Source organism: Bombina bombina, chromosome 5 (genome assembly GCF_027579735.1).
Source record: "Bombina bombina isolate aBomBom1 chromosome 5, aBomBom1.pri, whole genome shotgun sequence".
In the NCBI taxonomy this organism is placed as follows: Eukaryota; Metazoa; Chordata; class Amphibia; order Anura; family Bombinatoridae; genus Bombina; species Bombina bombina.
The window spans coordinates 8950301-8973952 of record NC_069503.1 but is presented as its reverse complement, the minus strand read 5'-3'; the positions used below and the strand labels follow the sequence as shown (position 1 = coordinate 8973952).

Genomic DNA, 23652 nt, shown 5'->3' with positions numbered 1-23652 from the left:
GTTACAGTATCTGAGTATGTGTGTAATATGGTTACACTGTATCAGTGTATGTGTGTAATATGGTTACACTGTATCTGTGTATGTGTGTAATATGGTTACAGTATCTGAGTATGAGTGTAATATGGTTACACTGTATCTGTGTATGTGTGTAATATGGTTATACTGTATCTGTGTATGTGTGTAATATGGTTACAGTATCTGAGTATGAGTGTAATATGGGCACAGTATCTGAGTATGTGTGTAATATGGTTACACTGTATCTGTGTATGTGTGTAATATGGTTACAGTATATGAGTATGAGTGTAATATGGTTACAGTATCTGAGTATGAGTGTAATATGGGTACAGTATCTGAGTATTTGTGTAATATGGTTACAGTATCTGAGTATGTGTGTAATATGGTTACTGTATCTGAGTATGTGTGTAATATGGTTATAGTATCTGTGTATGAGTGTAATATGGTCACAGTGTCTGTGTATGAGTGTAATATGGGTACAGTATCTGTGTATGTGTGTAATATGGTCACAGTATCTGTGTATGAGTGTAATATGGTTACAGTATCTGAGTATGAGTGTAATATGGTTACAGTATCTGAGTATGAGTGTAATATGGTTACAGTATATGTGTATGTGTGTAGTATGGTTACAGTATATGAGTATGAGTGTAATATGGTTACAGTATCTGAGTATGAGTGTAATATGGGTACAGTATCTGTGTATGTGTGTAATATGGTTACAGTATCTGAGTATGAGTGTAATATGGTTACAGTATCTGAGTATGAGTGTAATATGGTCACAGTATCTGTGTATGAGTGTAATATGGTTACAGTATCTGAGTATGAGTGTAATATGGGTACAGTATCTGAGTATGAGTGTAATATGGTTACAGTATCTGAGTATGAGTGTAATATGGTTACAGTATCTGTGTATGTGTGTAGTATGGTTACAGTATATGAGTATGAGTGTAATATGGTTACAGTATCTGAGTATGTGTGTAATATGGCTACAGTATCTGAGTATGAGTGTAATATGGCTACAGTATCTGTTTATATAATGTACTTACGGTCTTTACAGTTGAAGCCACTATATCCAAAGGGGCATCTGTAAGAGCGAGAGATAAAGCAGTTAATTTACAGCTGTACAAATGCAGCACTGTTTAACCCTTACTGTCATGTATCAGATGGGATTATGGGTAGGTTACAGGCTGCACAGAGGGGTGTCTTATACACATGCAGTTGTATATAACTGGTTCTCACTGAGGTTTGCACGAGCAGATCTGATAACACAAATTGCTATAACTTGGGGTCTGTGTGTGCTTTTCTTACTGCGCACAAACCTTATCCCCATAGACAAAGCTGCCTCTGGGAATCTCATTATTATTCTTTATTCTGCAGCATTGTCTCTGAGTACAAAAGATAAAAGTACAACGGTGATGCAATAGTTTAAGGCTGTACAAGCACTCAAGTCATTCCTTGTTTGTATTGGGTGTGATTACTTACAAAATGAGTAAAAAACATTCATGCTTATAGTAATACGCGTGCAACCGACGTGCGCAAAAAAGCTGAAGTTGAGCTCAGTTAGCAGGCAGGAGTGAACGATATGTACTGACCAATTGAAAATCCAGCTCCCTTTGATCCGTCGTTGGGCCCTTTTGATCCTGGCTCCAGGACCCGGGGCCCATCTTTGCGGCGTCAGACTTCAGCAGCCTCTTCTGCTGCCTCCACTCCGCAATCTTCTTCCACTCCGGGTGCCTCTTCATCCTGGTGCCCATCCGTGTGGTGTCAGAGGTGGACTTTGGCGGCCTCTTCCACGGCCTCCAGTCCGCAATCATCTTTGACGCTGGGGCTATTGAAATTTATTTTAATGTTAGTGCTAAGGTTTTTTTTTTTTTGGGGGGGGGGGCATGTAGATTAGTGTTAGTTATATTGGTGGGGGGTTTATTTTGGATGCTGAATTTTATTATTTTCTGTAACTTAGTTTTTTTGGTTTTTTTTTCATGTAACTTAGGGGGTTTAGTTTAGAGGGGTGGGTAGTTGTTAGGTAGAGTAGGGTTAGTTTGCATTGGGGGTTTGTGGTGGTAAAGGGGTTAATAGGATAGTACTTGTGGTGTGCATGTGGAGGCATAAGGGTTAATAGCTAGACCCTTGCAGTGGGTATGTGGTGGTTTAGAGGTTAAAAGGACAGATACCTGGTGTGTATGTGGCGGCATAAGCGTTAACAGTATAGGTTCTTGCAGTGGGTGTGTGACGGTATAGGGGTTAATAGGTACTTGCGGTGGATATGTGGCAGCATAGGGTTTAATAGTTAGCTACTTGCGGTGGATATGTGGCAGCATAGGGTTTAATAGTCAGTTACTTGCGGTGGATATGTGGCAGCATAGGGTTTAATAGTCAGCTACTTGCGGTGGATATGTGGCAGCATAGGGTTTAATAGTTAGCTACTTGCGGTGGATATGTGGCAGCATAGGGTTTAATAGTCAGTTACTTGCGGTGGATATGTGGCAGCATAGGGTTTAATAGTCAGCTACTTGCGGTGGATATGTGGCAGCATAGGGTTTAATAGTCAGCTACTTGCGGTGGATATGTGGCAGCATAGGGTTTAATAGTCAGCTACTTGCGGTGGATATGTGGCAGCATAGGGTTTAATAGTCAGCTACTTGCGGTGGATATGTGGCAGCATAGGGTTTAATAGTCAGCTACTTGCGGTGGATATGTGGCAGCATAGGGTTTAATAGTTAGGTACTTGCGGTGGATATGTGGCAGCATAGGGTTTAATAGTCAGCTACTTGCGGTGGATATGTGGCAGCATAGGGTTTAATAGTCAGCTACTTGCGGTGGATATGTGGCAGCTTAGGGTTTAATAGTCAGCTACTTGCGGTGGATATGTGGCAGCTTAGGGTTTAATAGTCAGCTACTTGCAGTGGACATGTGGCAGCATAGGGTTTAATAGTTAGCTACTTGCGGTGGATATGTGGCAGCATAGGGTTTAATAGTCAGCTACTTGGGGTGGATATGTGGCAGCATAGGGTTTAATAGTCAGCTACTTGGGGTGGATATGTGGCAGCATAGGGTTTAATAGTCAGTTACTTGCGGTGGATATGTGGCAGCATAGGGTTTAATAGTCAGCTACTTGCGGTGGATATGTGGCAGCATAGGGTTTAATAGTCAGCTACTTGCGGTGGATATGTGGCAGCATAGGGTTTAATAGTCAGTTACTTGCGGTGGATATGTGGCAGCATAGGGTTTAATAGTTAGCTACTTGCGGTGGATATGTGGCAGCATAGGGTTTAATAGTCAGCTACTTGCGGTGGATATGTGGCAGCATAGGGTTTAATAGTCAGCTACTTGCGGTGGATATGTGGCAGCATAGGGTTTAATAGTCAGCTACTTGCGGTGGATATGTGGCAGCATAGGGTTTAATAGTCAGTTACTTGCGGTGGATATGTGGCAGCATAGGGTTTAATAGTCAGTTACTTGCGGTGGATATGTGGCAGCATAGGGTTTAATAGTTAGGTAGTTGCGGTGGATATGTGGCAGCATAGGGTTTAATAGTCAGCTACTTGCGGTGGATATGTGGCAGCATAGGGTTTAATAGTTAGCTACTTGCAGTGGATATGTGGCAGCATAGGGTTTAATAGTCAGTTACTTGCAGTGGATATGTGGCAGCATAGGGTTTAATAGTTAGCTACTTGCGGTGGATATGTGGCAGCATAGGGTTTAATAGTCAGTTACTTGCGGTGGATATGTGGCAGCATAGGGTTTAATAGTTAGCTACTTGTGGTGGATATGTGGCAGCATAGGGTTTAATAGTCAGCTACTTGCGGTGGATATGTGGCAGCATAGGGTTTAATAGTCAGCTACTTGCGGTGGATATGTGGCAGCATAGGGTTTAATAGTCAGTTACTTGCGGTGGATATGTGGCAGCATAGGGTTTAATAGTCAGCTACTTGCGGTGGATATGTGGCAGCATAGGGTTTAATAGTTAGCTACTTGTGGTGGATATGTGGCAGCATAGGGTTTAATAGTCAGTTACTTGCGGTGGATATGTGGCAGCATAGGGTTTAATAGTCAGCTACTTGCGGTGGATATGTGGCAGCATAGGGTTTAATAGTCAGCTACTTGCGGTGGATATGTGGCAGCATAGGGTTTAATAGTTAGGTACTTGCGGTGGATATGTGGCAGCATAGGGTTTAATAGTTAGGTACTTGCGGTGGATATGTGGCAGCATAGGTTTTAATAGTTGGCTACTTGCGGTGGATATGTGGCAGCATAGGGTTTAAAAGTCAGCTACTTGCGGTGGATATGTGGCAGCATAGGGTTTATTAGTTAGCTACTTGCAGTGGACATGTGGCAGCATAGGGTTTAATAGTCAGCTACTTGGGATGGATATGTGGCAGCATAGGGTTTAATAGTCAGTTACTTGCGGTGGATATGTGGCAGCATAGGGTTTAATAGTCAGCTACTTGCGGTGGATATGTGGCAGCATAGGGTTTAATAGTCAGTTACTTGCGGTGGATATGTGTCAGCATAGGGTTTATTAGTTAGCTACTTGCAGTGGACATGTGGCAGCATAGGGTTTAATAGTCAGCTACTTGGGGTGGATATGTGGCAGCATAGGGTTTAATAGTCAGCTACTTGCGGTGGATATGTGGCAGCATAGGGTTTATTAGTTAGCTACTTGCAGTGGACATGTGGCAGCATAGGGTTTAATAGTTAGGTACTTGCGGTGGATATGTGGCAGCATAGGGTTTAATAGTCAGCTACTTGGGGTGGATATGTGGCAGCATAGGGTTTAATAGTCAGCTACTTGCGGTGGATATGTGGCAGCATAGGGTTTAATAGTTAGCTACTTGCGGTGGATATGTGGCAGCATAGGGTTTAATAGTCAGCTACTTGGGGTGGATATGTGGCAGCATAGGGTTTAATAGTCAGTTACTTGCGGTGGATATGTGGCAGCATAGGGTTTAATAGTCAGCTACTTGGGGTGGATATGTGGCAGCATAGGGTTTAATAGTCAGTTACTTGCGGTGGATATGTGGCAGCATAGGGTTTAATAGTCAGCTACTTGCGGTGGATATGTGGCAGCATAGGGTTTAATAGTCAGTTACTTGCGGTGGATATGTGGCAGCATAGGGTTTAATAGTCAGCTACTTGCGGTGGATATGTGGCAGCATAGGGTTTAATAGTCAGCTACTTGTGGTGGATATGTGGCAGCATAGGGTTTAATAGTCAGCTACTTGCGGTGGATATGTGGCAGCATAGGGTTTAATAGTCAGTTACTTGCGGTGGATATGTGGCAGCATAGGGTTTAATAGTCAGCTACTTGCGGTGGATATGTGGCAGCATAGGGTTTAATAGTCAGTTACTTGCAGTGGATATGTGGCAGCATAGGGTTTAATAGTCAGTTACTTGCGGTGGATATGTGGCAGCATAGGGTTTAATAGTTAGGTAGTTGCGGTGGATATGTGACAGCATAGGGTTTAATAGTTAGGTAGTTGCGGTGGATATGTGGCAGCATAGGGTTTAATAGTCAGCTACTTGTGGTGGATATGTGGCAGCATAGGGTTTAATAGTCAGCTACTTGCGGTGGATATGTGGCAGCATAGGGTTTAATAGTCAGCTACTTGCAGTGGACATGTGGCAGCATAGGGTTTATTAGTTAGGTACTTGCGGTGGATATGTGGCAGCATAGGGTTTATTAGTTAGCTACTTGCGGTGGACATGTGGCAGCATAGGGTTTAATAGTTAGGTACTTGCGGTGGATATGTGGCAGCATAGGGTTTATTAGTTAGCTACTTGCGGTGGATATGTGGCAGCATAGGGTTTAATAGTCAGCTACTTGCGGTGGATATGTGGCAGCATAGGGTTTAATAGTCAGTTACTTGCGGTGGATATGTGGCAGCTTAGGGTTTAATAGTTAGCTACTTGCGGTGGATATGTGGCAGCATAGGGTTTAATAGTCAGTTACTTGCGGTGGATATGTGGCAGCATAGGGTTTAATAGTTAGCTACTTGCGGTGGATATGTGGCAGCATAGGGTTTAATAGTCAGTTACTTGCAGTGGATATGTGGCAGCTTAGGGTTTAATAGTCAGCTACTTGCGGTGGATATGTGGCAGCTTAGGGTTTAATAGTCAGCTACTTGCGGTGGATATGTGGCAGCATAGGGTTTAATAGTTAGCTACTTGCGGTGGATATGTGGCAGCATAGGGTTTAATAGTCAGCTACTTGGGGTGGATATGTGGCAGCATAGGGTTTAATAGTCAGTTACTTGCGGTGGATATGTGGCAGCATAGGGTTTAATAGTCAGTTACTTGCGGTGGATATGTGGCAGCATAGGGTTTAATAGTCAGCTACTTGCGGTGGATATGTGGCAGCATAGGGTTTAATAGTCAGTTACTTGCAGTGGATATGTGGCAGCTTAGGGTTTAATAGTCAGTTACTTGCGGTGGATATGTGGCAGCATAGGGTTTAATAGTCAGCTACTTGCGGTGGATATGTGGCAGCATAGGGTTTAATAGTCAGTTACTTGCAGTGGATATGTGGCAGCTTAGGGTTTAATAGTCAGTTACTTGCAGTGGATATGTGGCAGCATAGGGTTTAATAGTCAGCTACTTGCGGTGGATATGTGGCAGCATAGGGTTTAATAGTCAGTTACTTGCAGTGGATATGTGGCAGCTTAGGGTTTAATAGTCAGTTACTTGCGGTGGATATGTGGCAGCATAGGGTTTAATAGTCAGCTACTTGCGGTGGATATGTGGCAGCATAGGGTTTAATAGTCAGCTACTTGCGGTGGATATGTGGCAGCATAGGGTTTAATAGTCAGGTACTTGCGGTGGATATGTGGCAGCATAGGGTTTAATAGTTAGCTACTTGCAGTGGACATGTGGCAGCATAGGGTTTATTAGTTAGGTACTTGCGGTGGATATGTGGCAGCATAGGGTTTATTAGTTAGCTACTTGCGGTGGACATGTGGCAGCATAGGGTTTAATAGTTAGGTACTTGCGGTGGATATGTGGCAGCATAGGGTTTAATAGTCAGCTACTTGCGGTGGATATGTGGCAGCATAGGGTTTAATAGTCAGCTACTTGCGGTGGATATGTGGCAGCATAGGGTTTATTAGTTAGGTACTTGCGGTGGATATGTGGCAGCATAGGGTTTAATAGTCAGTTACTTGCGGTGGATATGTGGCAGCTTAGGGTTTAATAGTCAGTTACTTGCGGTGGATATGTGGCAGCTTAGGGTTTAATAGTCAGTTACTTGCGGTGGATATGTGGCAGCATAGGGTTTAATAGTTAGCTACTTGCGGTGGATATGTGGCAGCATAGGGTTTAATAGTCAGTTACTTGCAGTGGATATGTGGCAGCTTAGGGTTTAATAGTTAGCTACTTGTGGTGGATATGTGGCAGCATAGGGTTTAATAGTCAGCTACTTGCGGTGGATATGTGGCAGCATAGGGTTTAATAGTCAGCTACTTGCGGTGGATATGTGGCAGCATAGGGTTTAATAGTCAGTTACTTGCAGTGGATATGTGGCAGCTTAGGGTTTAATAGTTAGCTACTTGCGGTGGATATGTGGCAGCATAGGGTTTAATAGTCAGTTACTTGCGGTGGATATGAGGCAGCATAGGGTTTAATAGTTAGTTACTTGCGGTGGATATGTGGCAGCATAGGGTTTAATAGTCAGTTACTTGCAGTGGACATGTGGCAGCATAGGGTTTAATAGTTAGGTACTTGCGGTGGATATGTGGCAGCATAGGGTTTAATAGTCAGTTACTTGTGGTGGATATGTGGCAGCATAGGGTTTAATAGTCAGCTACTTGCAGTGGACATGTGGCAGCATAGGGTTTAATAGTCAGTTACTTGCGGTGGATATGTGGCAGCATAGGGTTTAATAGTCAGCTACTTGCGGTGGATATGTGGCAGCATAGGGTTTAATAGTCAGCTACTTGCGGTGGATATGTGGCAGCATAGGGTTTAATAGTCAGTTACTTGCGGTGGATATGTGGCAGCATAGGGTTTAATAGTCAGTTACTTGCGGTGGATATGTGGCAGCATAGGGTTTAATAGTCAGCTACTTGCGGTGGATATGTGGCAGCATAGGGTTTAATAGTCAGCTACTTGCGGTGGATATGTGGCAGCATAGGGTTTAATAGTCAGTTACTTGCGGTGGATATGTGGCAGCATAGGGTTTAATAGTCAGCTACTTGCGGTGGATATGTGGCAGCATAGGGTTTAATAGTTAGCTACTTGCAGTGGATATGTGGCAGCATAGGGTTTAATAGTCAGCTACTTGCGGTGGATATGTGGCAGCATAGGGTTTAATAGTTAGGTACTTGCAGTGGATATGTGGCAGCATAGGGTTTAATAGTCAGCTACTTGCGGTGGATATGTGGCAGCATAGGGTTTAATAGTCAGTTACTTGCGGTGGATATGTGGCAGCATAGGGTTTAATAGTCAGCTACTTGCGGTGGATATGTGGCAGCATAGGGTTTAATAGTCAGCTACTTGCGGTGGATATGTGGCAGCATAGGGTTTAATAGTCAGCTACTTGCGGTGGATATGTGGCAGCATAGGGTTTAATAGTCAGGTACTTGCGGTGGATATGTGGCAGCATAGGGTTTAATAGTTAGGTACTTGCGGTGGATATGTGGCAGCATAGGGTTTAATAGTCAGCTACTTGCGGTGGATATGTGGCAGCATAGGGTTTAATAGTCAGGTAGTTGCGGTGGATATGTGACAGCATAGGGTTTATTAGTTAGCTACTTGCGGTGGATATGTGGCAGCATAGGGTTTAATAGTTAGGTACTTGCGGTGGATATGTGGCAGCATAGGGTTTAATAGTCAGCTACTTGCGGTGGATATGTGGCAGCATAGGGTTTAATAGTCAGGTAGTTGCGGTGGATATGTGACAGCATAGGGTTTATTAGTTAGCTACTTGCGGTGGATATGTGGCAGCATAGGGTTTAATAGTCAGCTACTTGCGGTGGATATGTGGCAGCATAGGGTTTAATAGTCAGTTACTTGCGGTGGATATGTGGCAGCTTAGGGTTTAATAGTCAGTTACTTGCGGTGGATATGTGGCAGCTTAGGGTTTAATAGTCAGCTACTTGCGGTGGATATGTGGCAGCTTAGGGTTTAATAGTCAGTTACTTGCAGTGGATATGTGGCAGCATAGGGTTTAATAGTCAGTTACTTGCGGTGGATATGTGGCAGCTTAGGGTTTAATAGTCAGGTAGTTGCGGTGGATATGTGGCAGCATAGGGTTTAATAGTCAGCTACTTGCGGTGGATATGTGGCAGCATAGGGTTTAATAGTCAGCTACTTGCAGTGGATATGTGGCAGCATAGGGTTTAATAGTCAGCTACTTGTGGTGGATATGTGGCAGCATAGGGTTTAATAGTTAGTTACTTGCGGTGGATATGTGGCAGCATAGGGTTTAATAGTCAGTTACTTGCGGTGGATATGTGGCAGCATAGGGTTTAATAGTCAGTTACTTGCGGTGGATATGTGGCGGTTTAGATATTTATTAGTGTAGTGTTAGTTTGCGATCATGGGGTACTTCGGTTTAGGGGTTTTAGGATTAGTGGTTAAGTAGATGGCAGTTATATTTCAAAGGATCCTTTACTATACTTCGCCAATAGGGTGGCACTTCTGGGTGTTATCTATACCCAGCATCGCCAACCAATGGCACGTATAGTAAAAGCCTCTCGACGATGACGCTGTGCCGGGAGCTTGGAATACTTTGCCGCCTCCTAGCACTTTCGATCATCAGGGTCTCAGAGCGGAGAAGTAACAAACTTTCCTGTCTCCCACCATGATGACAACGTGTACGTGCTGTACAGAAGTGTGATGTGTACGTGCTGTACAGAAGTGTGACGTGTACGTGCTGTACAGAAGTGTGATGTGTACGTGCTGTACAGAGGTGTGATGTGTAATGTGCTGTACAGAGGTGTCATATACTGTACAGAGGTGTGATGTGCTGTACAGAGGTGTGATGTACTGTACAGAGGTGTGATATACTGTACAGAGGTGTGATGTACTGTACAGAGGTGTGACATACTGTACAGAGGTGTGATGTACTGTACAGAGGTGTGATATACTGTACAGAGGTGTGATATACTGTACAGAGGTGTGACATACTGTACAGAGGTGTGATGTGCTGTACAGAGGTGTGATGTACTGTACAGAGGTGTGATATACTGTACAGAGGTGTGATGTACTGTACAGAGGTGTGACATACTGTACAGAGGTGTGATGTGCTTTACAGAGGTGTGATATACTGTACAGAGGTGTGATGTGCTGTACAGAGGTGTGATATACTGTACAGAGGTGTGATGTACTGTACAGAGGTGTGATATACTGTACAGAGGTGTGACATACTGTACAGAGGTGTGATATACTGTACAGAGGTGTGATGTGCTGTACAGAGGTGTGACATACTGTACAGAGGTGTGATGTGCTGTACAGAGGTGTGACATACTGTACAGAGGTGTGATGTGCTGTACAGAGGTGTGATGTACTGTACAGAGGTGTGATGTACTGTACAGAGGTGTGATGTACTGTACAGAGGTGTGATGTGCTGTACAGAGGTGTGATGTACTGTACAGAGGTGTGATGTACTGTACAGAGGTGTGATGTACTGTACAGAGGTGTGATGTACTGTACAGAGGTGTGATGTACTGTACAGAGGTGTGATGTGCTGTACAGAGGTGTGATGTACTGTACAGAGGTGTGATATACTGTACAGAGGTGTGATATACTGTACAGAGGTGTGATGTACTGTACAGAGGTGTGATATACTGTACAGAGGTGTGATATACTGTACAGAGGTGTGACATACTGTACAGAGGTGTGATGTACTGTACAGAGGTGTGATGTACTGTACAGAGGTGTGATATACTGTACAGAGGTGTGATATACTGTACAGAGGTGTGATGTACTGTACAGAGGTGTGATATACTGTACAGAGGTGTGATGTACTGTACAGAGGTGTGATATACTGTACAGAGGTGTGATGTACTGTACAGAGGTGTGATGTGCTGTACAGAGGTGTGATGTACTGTACAGAGGTGTGATGTACTGTACAGAGGTGTGATATACTGTACAGAGGTGTGACATACTGTACAGAGGTGTGATGTGCTGTACAGAGGTGTGATGTACTGTACAGAGGTGTGATGTACTGTACAGAGGTGTGATGTGCTGTACAGAGGTGTGACATACTGTACAGAGGTGTGATGTACTGTACAGAGGTGTGATATACTGTACAGAGGTGTGATATACTGTACAGAGGTGTGATGTGCTGTACAGAGGTGTGATGTACTGTACAGAGGTGTGATATACTGTACAGAGGTGTGATATACTGTAAAGAGGTGTGATGTGCTGTACAGAGGTGTGATGTACTGTACAGAGGTGTGATATACTGTACAGAGGTGTGATATACTGTACAGAGGTGTGATATAATGTACAGAGGTGTGATGTACTGTACAGAGGTGTGATATACTGTACAGAGGTGTGATATACTGTACAGAGGTGTGATATACTGTACAGAGGTGTGATGTACTGTACAGAGGTGTGATATACTGTACAGAGGTGTGATGTACTGTACAGAGGTGTGATATACTGTACAGAGGTGTGATATACTGTACAGAGGTGTGATATACTGTAAAGAGGTGTGATGTACTGTACAGAGGTGTGATATACTGTACAGAGGTGTGATATACTGTACAGAGGTGTGATATAATGTACAGAGGTGTGATGTACTGTACAGAGGTGTGATATACTGTACAGAGGTGTGATATACTGTACAGAGGTGTGATGTACTGTACAGAGGTGTGATATACTGTACAGAGGTGTGATGTACTGTACAGAGGTGTGATATACTGTACAGAGGTATGATGTGCTGTACAGAGGTGTGACATACTGTACAGAGGTGTGATGTACTGTACAGAGGTGTGATATACTGTACAGAGGTGTGATATACTGTACAGAGGTGTGATGTGCTGTACAGAGGTGTGATGTACTGTACAGAGGTGTGATATACTGTACAGAGGTGTGATATACTGTAAAGAGGTGTGATGTGCTGTACAGAGGTGTGATGTACTGTACAGAGGTGTGATATACTGTACAGAGGTGTGATATACTGTACAGAGGTGTGATGTACTGTACAGAGGTGTGATGTACTGTACAGAGGTGTGATATACTGTACATAGGTGTGATATACTGTACAGAGGTGTGATATACTGTACAGAGGTGTGATGTACTGTACAGAGGTGTGATGTGCTGTACAGAGGTGTAATGTTTTGTACAGAGGTGTGATGTTTTGTACAGAGGTGTGATGTTTTGTACAGAGTAGTGATGTACTGTACAGAGGTGTGATGTACTGTACAGAGGTGTGATATACTGTACAGAGGTGTGATGTACTGTACAGAGGTGTGATGTGCTGTACAGAGGTGTGATGTGCTGTACAGAGGTGTGATATGCTGTACAGAGGTGTGATATACTGTACAGAGGTGTGATGTACTGTACAGAGGTGTGATATACTGTACAGAGGTGTGATATACTGTACAGAGGTGTGATGTGCTGTACAGAGTTGTGACATACTGTACAGAGGTGTGATATACTGTACAGAGGTGTGATATACTGTACAGAAGTGTCATGTACTGTACAGAGGTGTCATGTACTGTACAGAGGTGTGTTGTACTGTACAGAGGTGTCATGTACTGTACAGAGGTGTCATACACTGTACAGAGGTGTCATATACTGTACAGAGGTGTGATGTACTGTACAGAGGTGTGATATACTGTACAGAGGTGTGACGTACTGTACAGAGGTGTGACGTACTGTACAGAGGTGTGATGTACTGTACAGAGGTGTGATATACTGTACAGAGGTGTGATGTACTGTACAGAGGTGTCATGTACTGTACAGAGGTGTGATGTACTGTACAGAGGTGTCATGTACTGTACAGAGGTGTGTTGTACTGTACAGAGGTGTCATGTACTGTACAGAGGTGTCATACACTGTACAGAGGTGTCATGTACTGTACAGAGGTGTCATACACTGTACAGAGTTGTCATATACTGTAAAGAGGTGTGATGTACTGTACAGAGGTGTGATATACTGTACAGAGGTGTGATGTACTGTACAGAGGTGTGATGTACTGTACAGAGGTGTCATGTACTGTACAGAGGTGTGATGTACTGTACAGAGGTGTGATATACTGTACAGAGGTGTAATATACTGTACAGAGGTGTGATGTGCTGTACAGAGGTGTGATGTACTGTACAGAGGTGTGATGTACTATACAGAGGTGTAATATACTGTACAGAGGTGTGATGTACTGTACAGAGGTGTGATATACTGTACAGAGGTGTAATATACTGTACAGAGGTGTGATGTGCTGTACAGAGGTGTGATATACTGTACAGAGGTTTGATGTACTGTACAGAGGTGTGATGTACTGTACAGAGGTGTTGTGACAGACCCTTCTGTCAGTACTGAAAGAGTTAACTTTGCTCAGCTTTAAGAAGCTATTTTCTAAAGACAGGGTTGCTGGCATCAGCTATTGTGTACTGTAATTAAGTTTAGTGATAAACATTCACATTGTTTAATCACATCCAGAGAGCAGACGCCCAAGTGATAAGAAGGGCTCAATTGTGTCTTGTGTTTAACTTGCTTATCTGCTTAAGTAATGTAATTCTATTGTGGCATGTCAAAGGGCGTTTTCCCTCTATCTAATGTACAATATTCTTTCAACCCCCCATCTGGGGTCAGACCTGCATAAATACTGGGCATATAGCCTTCAATAAAGTGCATTCTGTTTTAACCTTCAATGTGGAGCCTGGTCTCATGTTTGAGGGGGGAATTAGCTGGGTTGTGAGTTGCTGATCCCATATTCAGGACATCGTTTCATCTGGTATTAACCCTTGGTATCCGGGATATACCGTAACAATTGGTGGCAAGCGACGGGATGATCCTTATCGCCCAGAAGAGCAACTACACAAGCCAGTAACCTCAGGAAGAGGGGGATTATTACAATGCTGACCAAGATGGAAAGAGTACCGGGGACCGTAGGAACCAATGGGCTCAGCATATCAGACAGAACCCCCGAAGAAGCAAGCTTTGACTGGGCTGTCAAAATAAGACTGGCACATTATGGCCCCAACCCGTCTGCGGAAATTATCGACCGGGTCATAGCCGCTGTGGAGGCCAACCTACTTCGCCAAAGCGGCGCTGCAGCAGCCCAAGTCACAGCAACCCCAGTGGAAAAGAGAAAAGTACATTTTGCAGCTTTTAAAAACTTCCTGGAAACAGAAGGAGAGATTGATGGGTACCTTGCGGATTTTGAGAGGCAATGTGCACTACACCAGGTACCCACAGAGGACTGGGTCACGATATTATCCGGGAAATTATCCGGCCGGGCCAGTGAGGCTTTTCGGGCCATTCCAGATGAGGAAGTCGGGGATTATAATACTGTAAAAGAGGCTCTACTCTCCAGGTATGCGGTTACACCGGAGGCATACCGGAGGCGGTTCAGAGACACTGTTAAATTAGCCGGTGATTCCTACGTTGAGTGGGCATGTAAGGTGCACCGCACAGCATCTTACTGGATGGCGGGGTGCCAAGCCGTATCTGGGGAAGAGATGCTGCAGCTATTCCTGTTGGAACATTGCTTTGACAAGTTATCAGCAGGAGTTAGAGAGTGGGTTCGGGACCGTAAACCCTCCACCCTGCATGAGTATACGGATGCCCGCAAACAGGACACTGCTACCACTAAGCCCCCTGCCAGAGTGGAGTACAGACCCACAGTCACCCCAGCAGCTGCCAGTTACCAACCCCCGGTGCAGCGTTCTACCACACGGCCTCCAGCCACGAACTATCCTCAGAGAGCCCGGTTCAATTGACGGGGCTACTCACAGCCTATTCGGTGCTTTGGATGTAAGCAACTGGGGCACAAAAGACCAGAGTGTCCCCTAAATGCAGCGAACCAAGCACAGTCCTGGAGAAGACCTGCCAGCGGAATCCCACGTAACCCTCAGCCTGCGGCCCACTGCGTAGAGGTGGAAGAATGCTGGGGCATCCTACATGAAGCAGACCTTGTGCAAGCTGCCCGCCGGAATAACCGGCAACTGGTTAAAGTGAATGGGAAGGAGGTCAGTGGTCTACGGGATACTGGTGCTACCACGACCTTGCTTCAAAAGAACTTGGTGTCTGAGAAACAGCACACTGGAGACACTGTGACTGTGAGGGTAGCAGGGGGCGCTGTGTTCCGCCTACCTGTTGCCAGGGTGCATTTGGATTGGGGAGTGGTCGCTAGACCTGTGAATGTGGGGGTCATGAAGGACTTACCAGCTGATGTTCTCCTTGGAAATAACTTGGCCCCCCTTGTTTCTGCCTACGCTCCTATGGGTCCCGCTGATGTTAACCCTGTGACTACCCGTGCCCAGATCCGTGCAGCAGAGACTGACCCACCTGCTGCTAAGCCCCAGGACGCTGAGCTCAGTAAATCTCTATCCGCTATTGATACGTGGAAGTCCTGTTACAATGCGCTGATGAAAGAGAAGAGGAGCGCAGAGGAAAAAGCACGTTTAGAACGGGAATCTCTGCTAGACAAGCTGCACCGACAGACTGCAGAAAACACCAGCTTGAGAGTGGAACATGAAACATTAAAGACAAACTTAGCGACACTGGAGGAGAAGCTGGCGCTGGCTCATAGTGAGGTGCAGCAACTCAAGGGCACCCTATGTCAGTATGAAGGGATTGTGGATACCTATAAAGAGCAGGTACAAAAACCACGCAAAGAAGCCGATGATATTTTGAAGGACTGTTTAGCCCTGGTCTGGGCACTGAAGAAGTTGAACCCTTATCTATATGGACAAGAATTCTCTCTCATAACGGATCACAATCCCTTAGTCTGGCTTAACCGGGTCTCAGGAGACAATGGCAGATTGCTGCGGTGGAGTTTAGCTCTCCAACCCTATAACTTCACTATCAGCTACCGGCCCGGTAAGCTAAACGGGAATGCAGATGGATTGTCCCGGCAAACTGACATGCCTACCACCCTAGTCCGGTCATCCCCAGGTTGACCCGCCAAATGTACTGTACAGAGGTGTGATATACTGTACAGAGGTGTGATGTACTGTACAGAGGTGTGATGTACAGTACAGAGGTGTCATGTACTGTACAGAGGTGTGATGTACTGTACAGAGGTGTGATATACTGTACAGAGGTTTGATGTACTGTACAGAGGTGTGATGTACTGTACAGAGGTGTGATATACTGTACAGAGGTGTAATATACTGTACAGAGGTGTGATGTACTGTACAGAGGTGTGATATACTGTACAGAGGTGTAATATACTGTACAGAGGTGTGATGTGCTGTACAGAGGTGTGATATACTGTACAGAGGTGTGATGTACTGTACAGAGGTGTGATGTACTGTACAGAGGTGTTGTGACAGACCCTTCTGTCAGTACTAAAGGGGTAACTTTGTTCAGCTTTAAGAAGCTATTTTCTAAAGACAAGGTTGCTAGCCTCAGCTATTGTGTACTGTAATTAAGTTTAGTGATAAACATTCACATTGTTTAATCACATCCAGAGAGCAGACGCCCAAGTGATAAGAAGGGCTCAATTGTGTCTTGTGTTTAACTTGCTTATCTGCTTAAGTAATGTAATTCTATTGTGGCATGTCAAAGGGCATTTTCCCTCTATCTAATGTACAATATTCTTTCAACCCCCCATCTGGGGTCAGACCTGCATAAATACTGGGCATATAGCCTTCAATAAAGTGCATTCTGTTTTAACCTTCAATGTGGAGCCTGGTCTCATGTTTGAGGGGGGAATTAGCTGGGTTGTGAGTTGCTGATCCCATATTCAGGACATCGTTTCATCTGGTATTAACCCTTGGTATCCGGGATATACCGTAACAGGTGTGATGTACTGTACAGAGGTGTGATGTGCTGTACAGAGGTGTGATGTGCTGTACAGAGGTGTGATATACTGTACAGAGGTGTGATGTACTGTACCGAGGTGTGATGTGCTGTACAGAGGTGTGATGTACTGTACAGAGGTGTGATGTACTGTACAGAGGTGTAATGTGCTGTACAGAGGTGTGACACACACATTGACAGTAGAATGGCTGTGACTTCCCAGGACAGAGGTATTGACTAAGCTTAGAGGTTGCCAAATCCTAGAGTATATAAACCTGAGGCTGAGTACTAAGCACTCTCCTGACCCCCATTCAACTCCAGCGCCTGCTCCATTACCTCACTGCCATAACCTTAACCAACACTACCGCATTGTCTCACCCAGTGACGCCCTCAATCTCCAGTCCAATGAGCAAATAATGTGTTGCAAGATGATATAACAATCTCATATGATTACAGCTCACAGTACATGTAATTATCACATACTGTATATTAGGGGATGTTTATAGAATAAAGTATTAAAGCTACTAACCTCAGGCACCTGCTGTCTTCCAACTGGAATCCACTGTCACAAGCTGTAAAACAAGAGTATATGGGGTGGTAACTATGTCAGTAAGTGCTTAAATACAATCACTAAACACCCAACAATGGTGTCCAACCAGAAGACACAAGACCCAAACATCTAACAGCATTGTGCCCATGAGATGAAGATACCTAGTATCTAGGTATCCCCAGTATTAAATGCCCATCAGAGTGTAATACCCAGTAACCAGGCAGTCACTAGTATTAAATGCCCATCAGACTGCAATACTCAGTGACCAGGCAGCCTCTAGTATTAAATACCCAGTGACCAGGCAGCCTCTAGTATCAAATGCCCATCAGACTGTAATACCCAGTGAAAAAGGTAGTGTCTAGTATTAAATGCCCATGAGACTGTAATACACAATGACCAGGCAATGTCTAGTATTAAATGCCAATTAGACTGTAATACCCAGTGACCAGGCAGTGTCTAGTATTAAATGCCAATTAGACTGTAATACCCAGTGACCAGGCAGCCTCTAGTATTAAATGCTCATCAGACTGTAATACACAGTGACCAGGCAGCCTCTAGTATTAAATGCCCATCAGACTGTAATACCCAGTGACCAGGTAGTGTCTAGTATTAAATGCTCATCAGACTGTAATACCCAGTGACCAGGCAGTGTCTAGTATTAAATACCCATCAGACTGCAATACCCAGTGACCAGGCAGCCTCTAGTATTAAATACCCAGTGACCAGGCAGCCTCTAGTATCAAATGCCCATCAGACTGTAATACCCAGTGAATAAGGTAGTGTCTGGTATTAAATGCCCATGAGACTGTATTACACAGTGACCAGGCAGTGTCTAGTATTAAATGCCAATTAGACTGTAATACCCAGTGACCAGGTAGTGTCTAGTATTAAATGCCCATCAGACTGTAATACCCAGTGACCAGGCAGCCTCTAGTATTAAATGCCCATCAGACTGTAATACCCAGTGAATAAGGTAGTGTCTAGTATTAAATGCCAATGAGACTCTATTACACAGTGACCAGGCAGTGTCTAGTATTAAATGCCAATTAGTCTGTAATACCCAGTGACCAGGCAGTGTCTAGTATTAAATGCTCATCAGACTGTAATACCCAGTGACCAGGCAGCCTCTAGTATTAAATGCTCATCAGACTGTAATACCCAGTGACCAGGCAGCCTCTAGTATTAAATGCTCATCAGACTGTAATACCCAGTGACCAGGCAGCCTCTAGCATTAAATGCCCATCAGACTGTAATACCCAGTGACCAGGTAGTGTCTAGAATTAAATGCTCATCAGACTGTGATACCCAGTGACCAGGCAGTGTCTAGTATTAAATGCTCATCAAACTGTAATACCCAGTGACCAGGCTGTGTCTAGTATTAAATGCCCATCAGACTGTAATACCCAGTGACCAGGCTGTGTCTAGTATCAAATGCCCATCGGACTGTAATACCCAGTGACCAGGCTGTGTTGAGTATTAAATGCCAATCAGACTGTAATACCCAGTGACCAGACAGTGTCTAGTATTACATGCCCATCAGACTGTAATACTCAGTGACCAGGCAGTGTCTAGTATTAAATTCCCATCAGACTGTAATACCCAGTGACCAGATAGTGTCTAGTATTAAATGCCCATCAGACTGTAATACCCAGTGACCAGGCATTGTCTAGTATTAAATGCCCATCAGACTGTAATACAAAGTGAACAGGCAGTCTCTAGTATTAACTGCTCATCAGACTGTAATACCCAGTGAACAGGCAGCGTCTAGTATTAAATTCCCATCAGACTGTAATACCCAGTGACCAGGCAGTGTCTAGTATTAAATGCCCATCAGACTGTAATACTCAGTGACCAGGCAGTGTCTAGTATTAAATGCCCATCAGACGGTAATACCCAGTGACCAGGTAGTGTCTAGTATTAAATGCTCATCAGACTGTGATACCCAGTGACCAGGTAGTATCTAGTAATAAATGTCCATTAGACTGTAATACCAAGTGATCAGGCAGTGTCTAAAATGAAATGCTCATCAGACTGTAATACCCAGTGACCAGGTAGTGTCTAGTATTAAATTCCCATCAGACTGTAATACCCAGTGACCAGGCAGTGTCTACTATTAAATGACCATTAGACTGTGATACCCAGTGACCAGGCAGTGTCTAGTATTAAATGACCATTAGACTGTGATACCCAGTGACCAGGCAGTGTCTAGTATTAAATGCTCATCAGACTGTAATACCCAGTGACCAGGCTGTGTCTAGTATTAAATGCCCAACAGACTGTAATACCCAGTGACCAGACTGTGTCTAGTATTAAATGCCCATCAGACTGTAATACCCAGTGACCAGGCTGTGTAGAGTATTAAATGCCAATCAGACTGTAATACCCAGTGACCAGGCAGTGTCTAGTATTACATGCCCATCAGACTGTAATACTAAGTGACCAGGCAGTGTCGAGTATTAAATGCCAATCAGACTGTAATACCCAGTGACCAGATAGTGTCTAGTATTAAATGCCCATCAGACTGTAATACCCAGTGACCAGGCATTGTCTAGTATTAAATGCCCATCAGACTGTAATACAAAGTGAACAGGCAGTCTCTAGTATTAACTGCTCATCAGACTGTAATACCCAGTGACCAGGCAGTGTCTAGTATTAAATTCCCATCAGACTGTAATACCCAGTGACCAGGTAGTGTCTAGTATTAAATGACCATCAGACTGTAATACCCAGTGACCAGGTAGTGTCTAGTATTAAATGACCATCAGACTGTAATACCCAGTGACCAGGTAGTGCCTAGTATTAAATGACCATCAGACTGTAATACCCAGTGACCAGGCTGTGTCGAGTATTAAATGCCAATCAGACTGTAATACCCAGTGACCAGATAGTGTCTAGTATTAAATGCCCATCAGACTGTAATACCCAGTGACCAGGCATTGTCTAGTATCAAATGCCCATCAGACTGTAATACAAAGTGAACAGGCAGTCTCTAGTATTAACTGCTCATCAGACTGTAATACCCAGTGACCAGGCAGTGTCTAGTATTAAATGCACATCAGACTGTAATACCCAGTGACCAGGCAGTGTCTAGTATTAAATGCCCATCAGACGGTAATACCCAGTGACCAGGTAGCCTCTAGTATTAAATGCCCATCAGACTGTAATACTCAGTGACCAGGCAGTGTCTAGTATTAAATGCCCATCAGACGGTAATACCCAGTGACCAGGTAGTGTCTAGTATTAAATGCTCATCAGACTGTGATACCCAGTGACCAGGTAGTGTCTAGTAATAAATGCCCATCAGACTGTAATACCCAGTGACCAGGCAGCCTCTAGTATTAAATGCTCATCAGACTGTAATACCCAGTGACCAGGCAGTGTCTAGTATTAAATGCCCATCAGACTGTATTACCCAATGACCAGGTAGTGTCTAGTATTAAAGGGACAGTCTACCATAGAATTGTTATTGTTTTAAAAGATAGATAATCCCTTTATTACCCATTCCCCAGTTTTGCATAACCAACACAGTTATATTAATGTACTTTTTACCTCTGTGATTATCTTGTATCTAGGAACCTTCTTCCAGCCCCTGATCACATGACTGTGACTGTTTATTATCTATTGTCTTAAATTTAGCATTGTTTTGTGCTAGATCTTAAATAACCTCCTGTGCCTGAACACAGTGTTATCTATATGGCCCATGTGTACTTTCTGTCTCTTTGTGTTGAAAAGAGATTTAAAAAGCCTGTGATAAGAGGCAGCCCTCAAGGGCTTAGAAATTAGCATATGAACCTACCTATGTTTAGTTTAAACTAAGAATACCAACGGCTAGATTTAGAGTTCTGCGGCCAAAGGGGTGCGTTAGCTATGCTGGCTTTTTTTCCCCCGCACCTTTTAAATACCGCTGGTATTTAGAGTTCACAGAAGGTCTGCGTTAGGCTCCAAAAAAGGGAGCGTATAGCATATTTAACGCCACTGCAACTCTCGATACCAGCGGTGCTTACGGACGCGGCCAGCTTCAAAAACGTGCTCGTGCACGATTCCCCCATAGGAAACAATGGGGCTGTTTGAGCTGAAAAAAAACCTAACACCTGCAAAAAAGCAGCGTTCAGCTCCTAACGCAGCCCCATTGTTTCCTATGGGGAAACACTACCTAAGTCTGCACCTAACACTCTAACATGTACCCCGAGTCTAAACACCCCTAACCTTACACTTATTAACCCCTAATCTGCCGCCCCCGCTATCGCTGACACCTGCATATTATTATTAACCCCTAAACTGCCGCTCCGTACACCGCCGCAACCTATGTTATCCCTATGAACCCCTAATCTGCTGCCCCTAACACCGCCGACCCCTATATTATATTTATTAGCCCCTAATCTGCCGCCCCCGCTATCGCTGACCCCTGCATATTATTATTAACCCCTAATCTGCCGCTCCGTACACCGCCGCAACCTACGTTATCCCTATGTATCCCTAATCTGCTGCCCCAACACAGCCGACCCCTATATTATATTTATTAACCCCTAATCTGCCGCCCCCGTCGCCTCCACCTACCTACAATAATTAACCCCTAATCTGCCGACTGGACCACACCGCTACTATAATAAATGTATTAACCCCTATCAGATTGAGCCAATCAGATTGAGCTCGCATTCTATTGGCTGATCGGAACAGCCAATAGAATGCGAGCTCAATCTGATTGGCTGATTGGATCAGCCAATCGGATTGAATTTGAATCTGATTGGCTGATTCCATCAGCCAATCAGAATTTTCCTACCTTAATTCCGATTGGCTGATAGAATCCTATCAGCCAATCAGAATTGAAGGGACGCCATCTTGGATGACGTCCCTTAAAGGAGCCTTCATTCGTCGGTAGTCCGTCGGTAAAGAAGGATGTTCCGCGTCAGCGTGATGAAGATTGAAGACCCCGCTTGGAAGATGACATCGCCCGGATAGAAGACTTCTTCAGCGCCTCTTGGAAGATGACATCGCCCGGATGGAAGACTTCTTCAGCGCCAACTGGAGGATCACTTCATCGGATGGAAGATTTCTTCAGCGCCCCTTGGAGGATAACTTCTGCCGCTCCGGATGTCCACTTCGGTTCCATCGCTGCTCGGCTGAGTGAAGACCACTCAAGGTAGGATGATCTTCAGGGGATTAGTGTTAGGTTATTTTAAGGGGGGTGTGGGTTAGATTAGGGGTATGTGGGTGGTGGGTTTTAATGTTGGGGGGGGTTGTATTTTTCTTTTACAGGCAAAAGAGCTGAATTCTTTGGGGCATGCCCCGCAAAAGGCCCTTTTAAGGGCTGGTAAGGTAAAAGAGCTTTGAACTTTTTTAATTTAGAATAGGGTAGGGCATTTTTTTATTTTGGGGGGCTTTGTTATTTTATTAGGGGGCTTAGAGTAGGTGTAATTAGTTTAAAATTGTTGTAATATTTTTCTAATGTTTGTAAATATTTTTTTATTTTTTGTAACTTAGTTCTTTTTTATTTTTTGTACTTTAGTTAGTTTATTTAATTGTATTTATTTGTAGGTATTGTATTTAATTAATTTATTGATAGTGTAGTGTTAGGTTTAATTGTAAATAATTGTAGGTATTGTATTTAATTTATTTATAGATAGTGTAGTGTTAGGTTTAATTGTAACTTAGGTTAGGATTTATTTTACAGGTAATTTTGTAATTATTTTAACTAGGTAGCTATTAAATAATTATGAACTATTTAATAGCTATTGTACCTGGTTAAAATAAATACAAAGTTGCCTGTAAAATAAATATTAATCTTAAAATAGCTACAATATAATTATAATTTATGTTGTAGCTATATTAGGATTTATTTTACAGGTAAGTATTTAGCTTTAAATAGGAATAATTTATTTAATAAGAGTTAATTTATTTCGTTAGATTTAAATTATATTTAACTTAGGGGGGTGTTAGTGTTAGGGTTAGACTTAGCTTTAGGGGTTAATACATTTATTATAGTAGCGGTGTGGTCCGGTCGGCAGATTAGGGGTTAATTATTGTAGGTAGGTGGAGGCAACGGGGGCGGCAGATTAGGGGTTAATAAATATAATATAGGGGTCGGCTGTGTTAGGGGCAGCAGATTAGGGATACATAGGGATAACGTAGGTTGCGGCGGTGTACGGAGCGGCAGATTAGGGGTTAATAATAATATG

The 23652-nt window shown here is 43.8% G+C and overlaps 1 protein-coding gene across 1 annotated transcript in view; it reads right to left on the bottom strand.

Moving 5' to 3' along the window:
• Nucleotides 1-1319: 1319 nt before the first annotated feature.
• LOC128659668 (protein HEG homolog 1) overlaps nt 1320-23652 on the bottom strand; it is a 198375-nt gene continuing 176042 nt past the window's right edge. Inside the window, exons 8-10 of the mRNA XM_053713237.1 lie at nt 17456-17498; nt 9796-9976; nt 1320-1400 (exon numbers count right to left, since the gene is read on the bottom strand). Of these exons, the coding sequence (XP_053569212.1) occupies nt 1320-1400; nt 9796-9976; nt 17456-17498 (305 nt within the window). The remainder of the gene's footprint in view (nt 1401-9795; nt 9977-17455; nt 17499-23652) is intronic.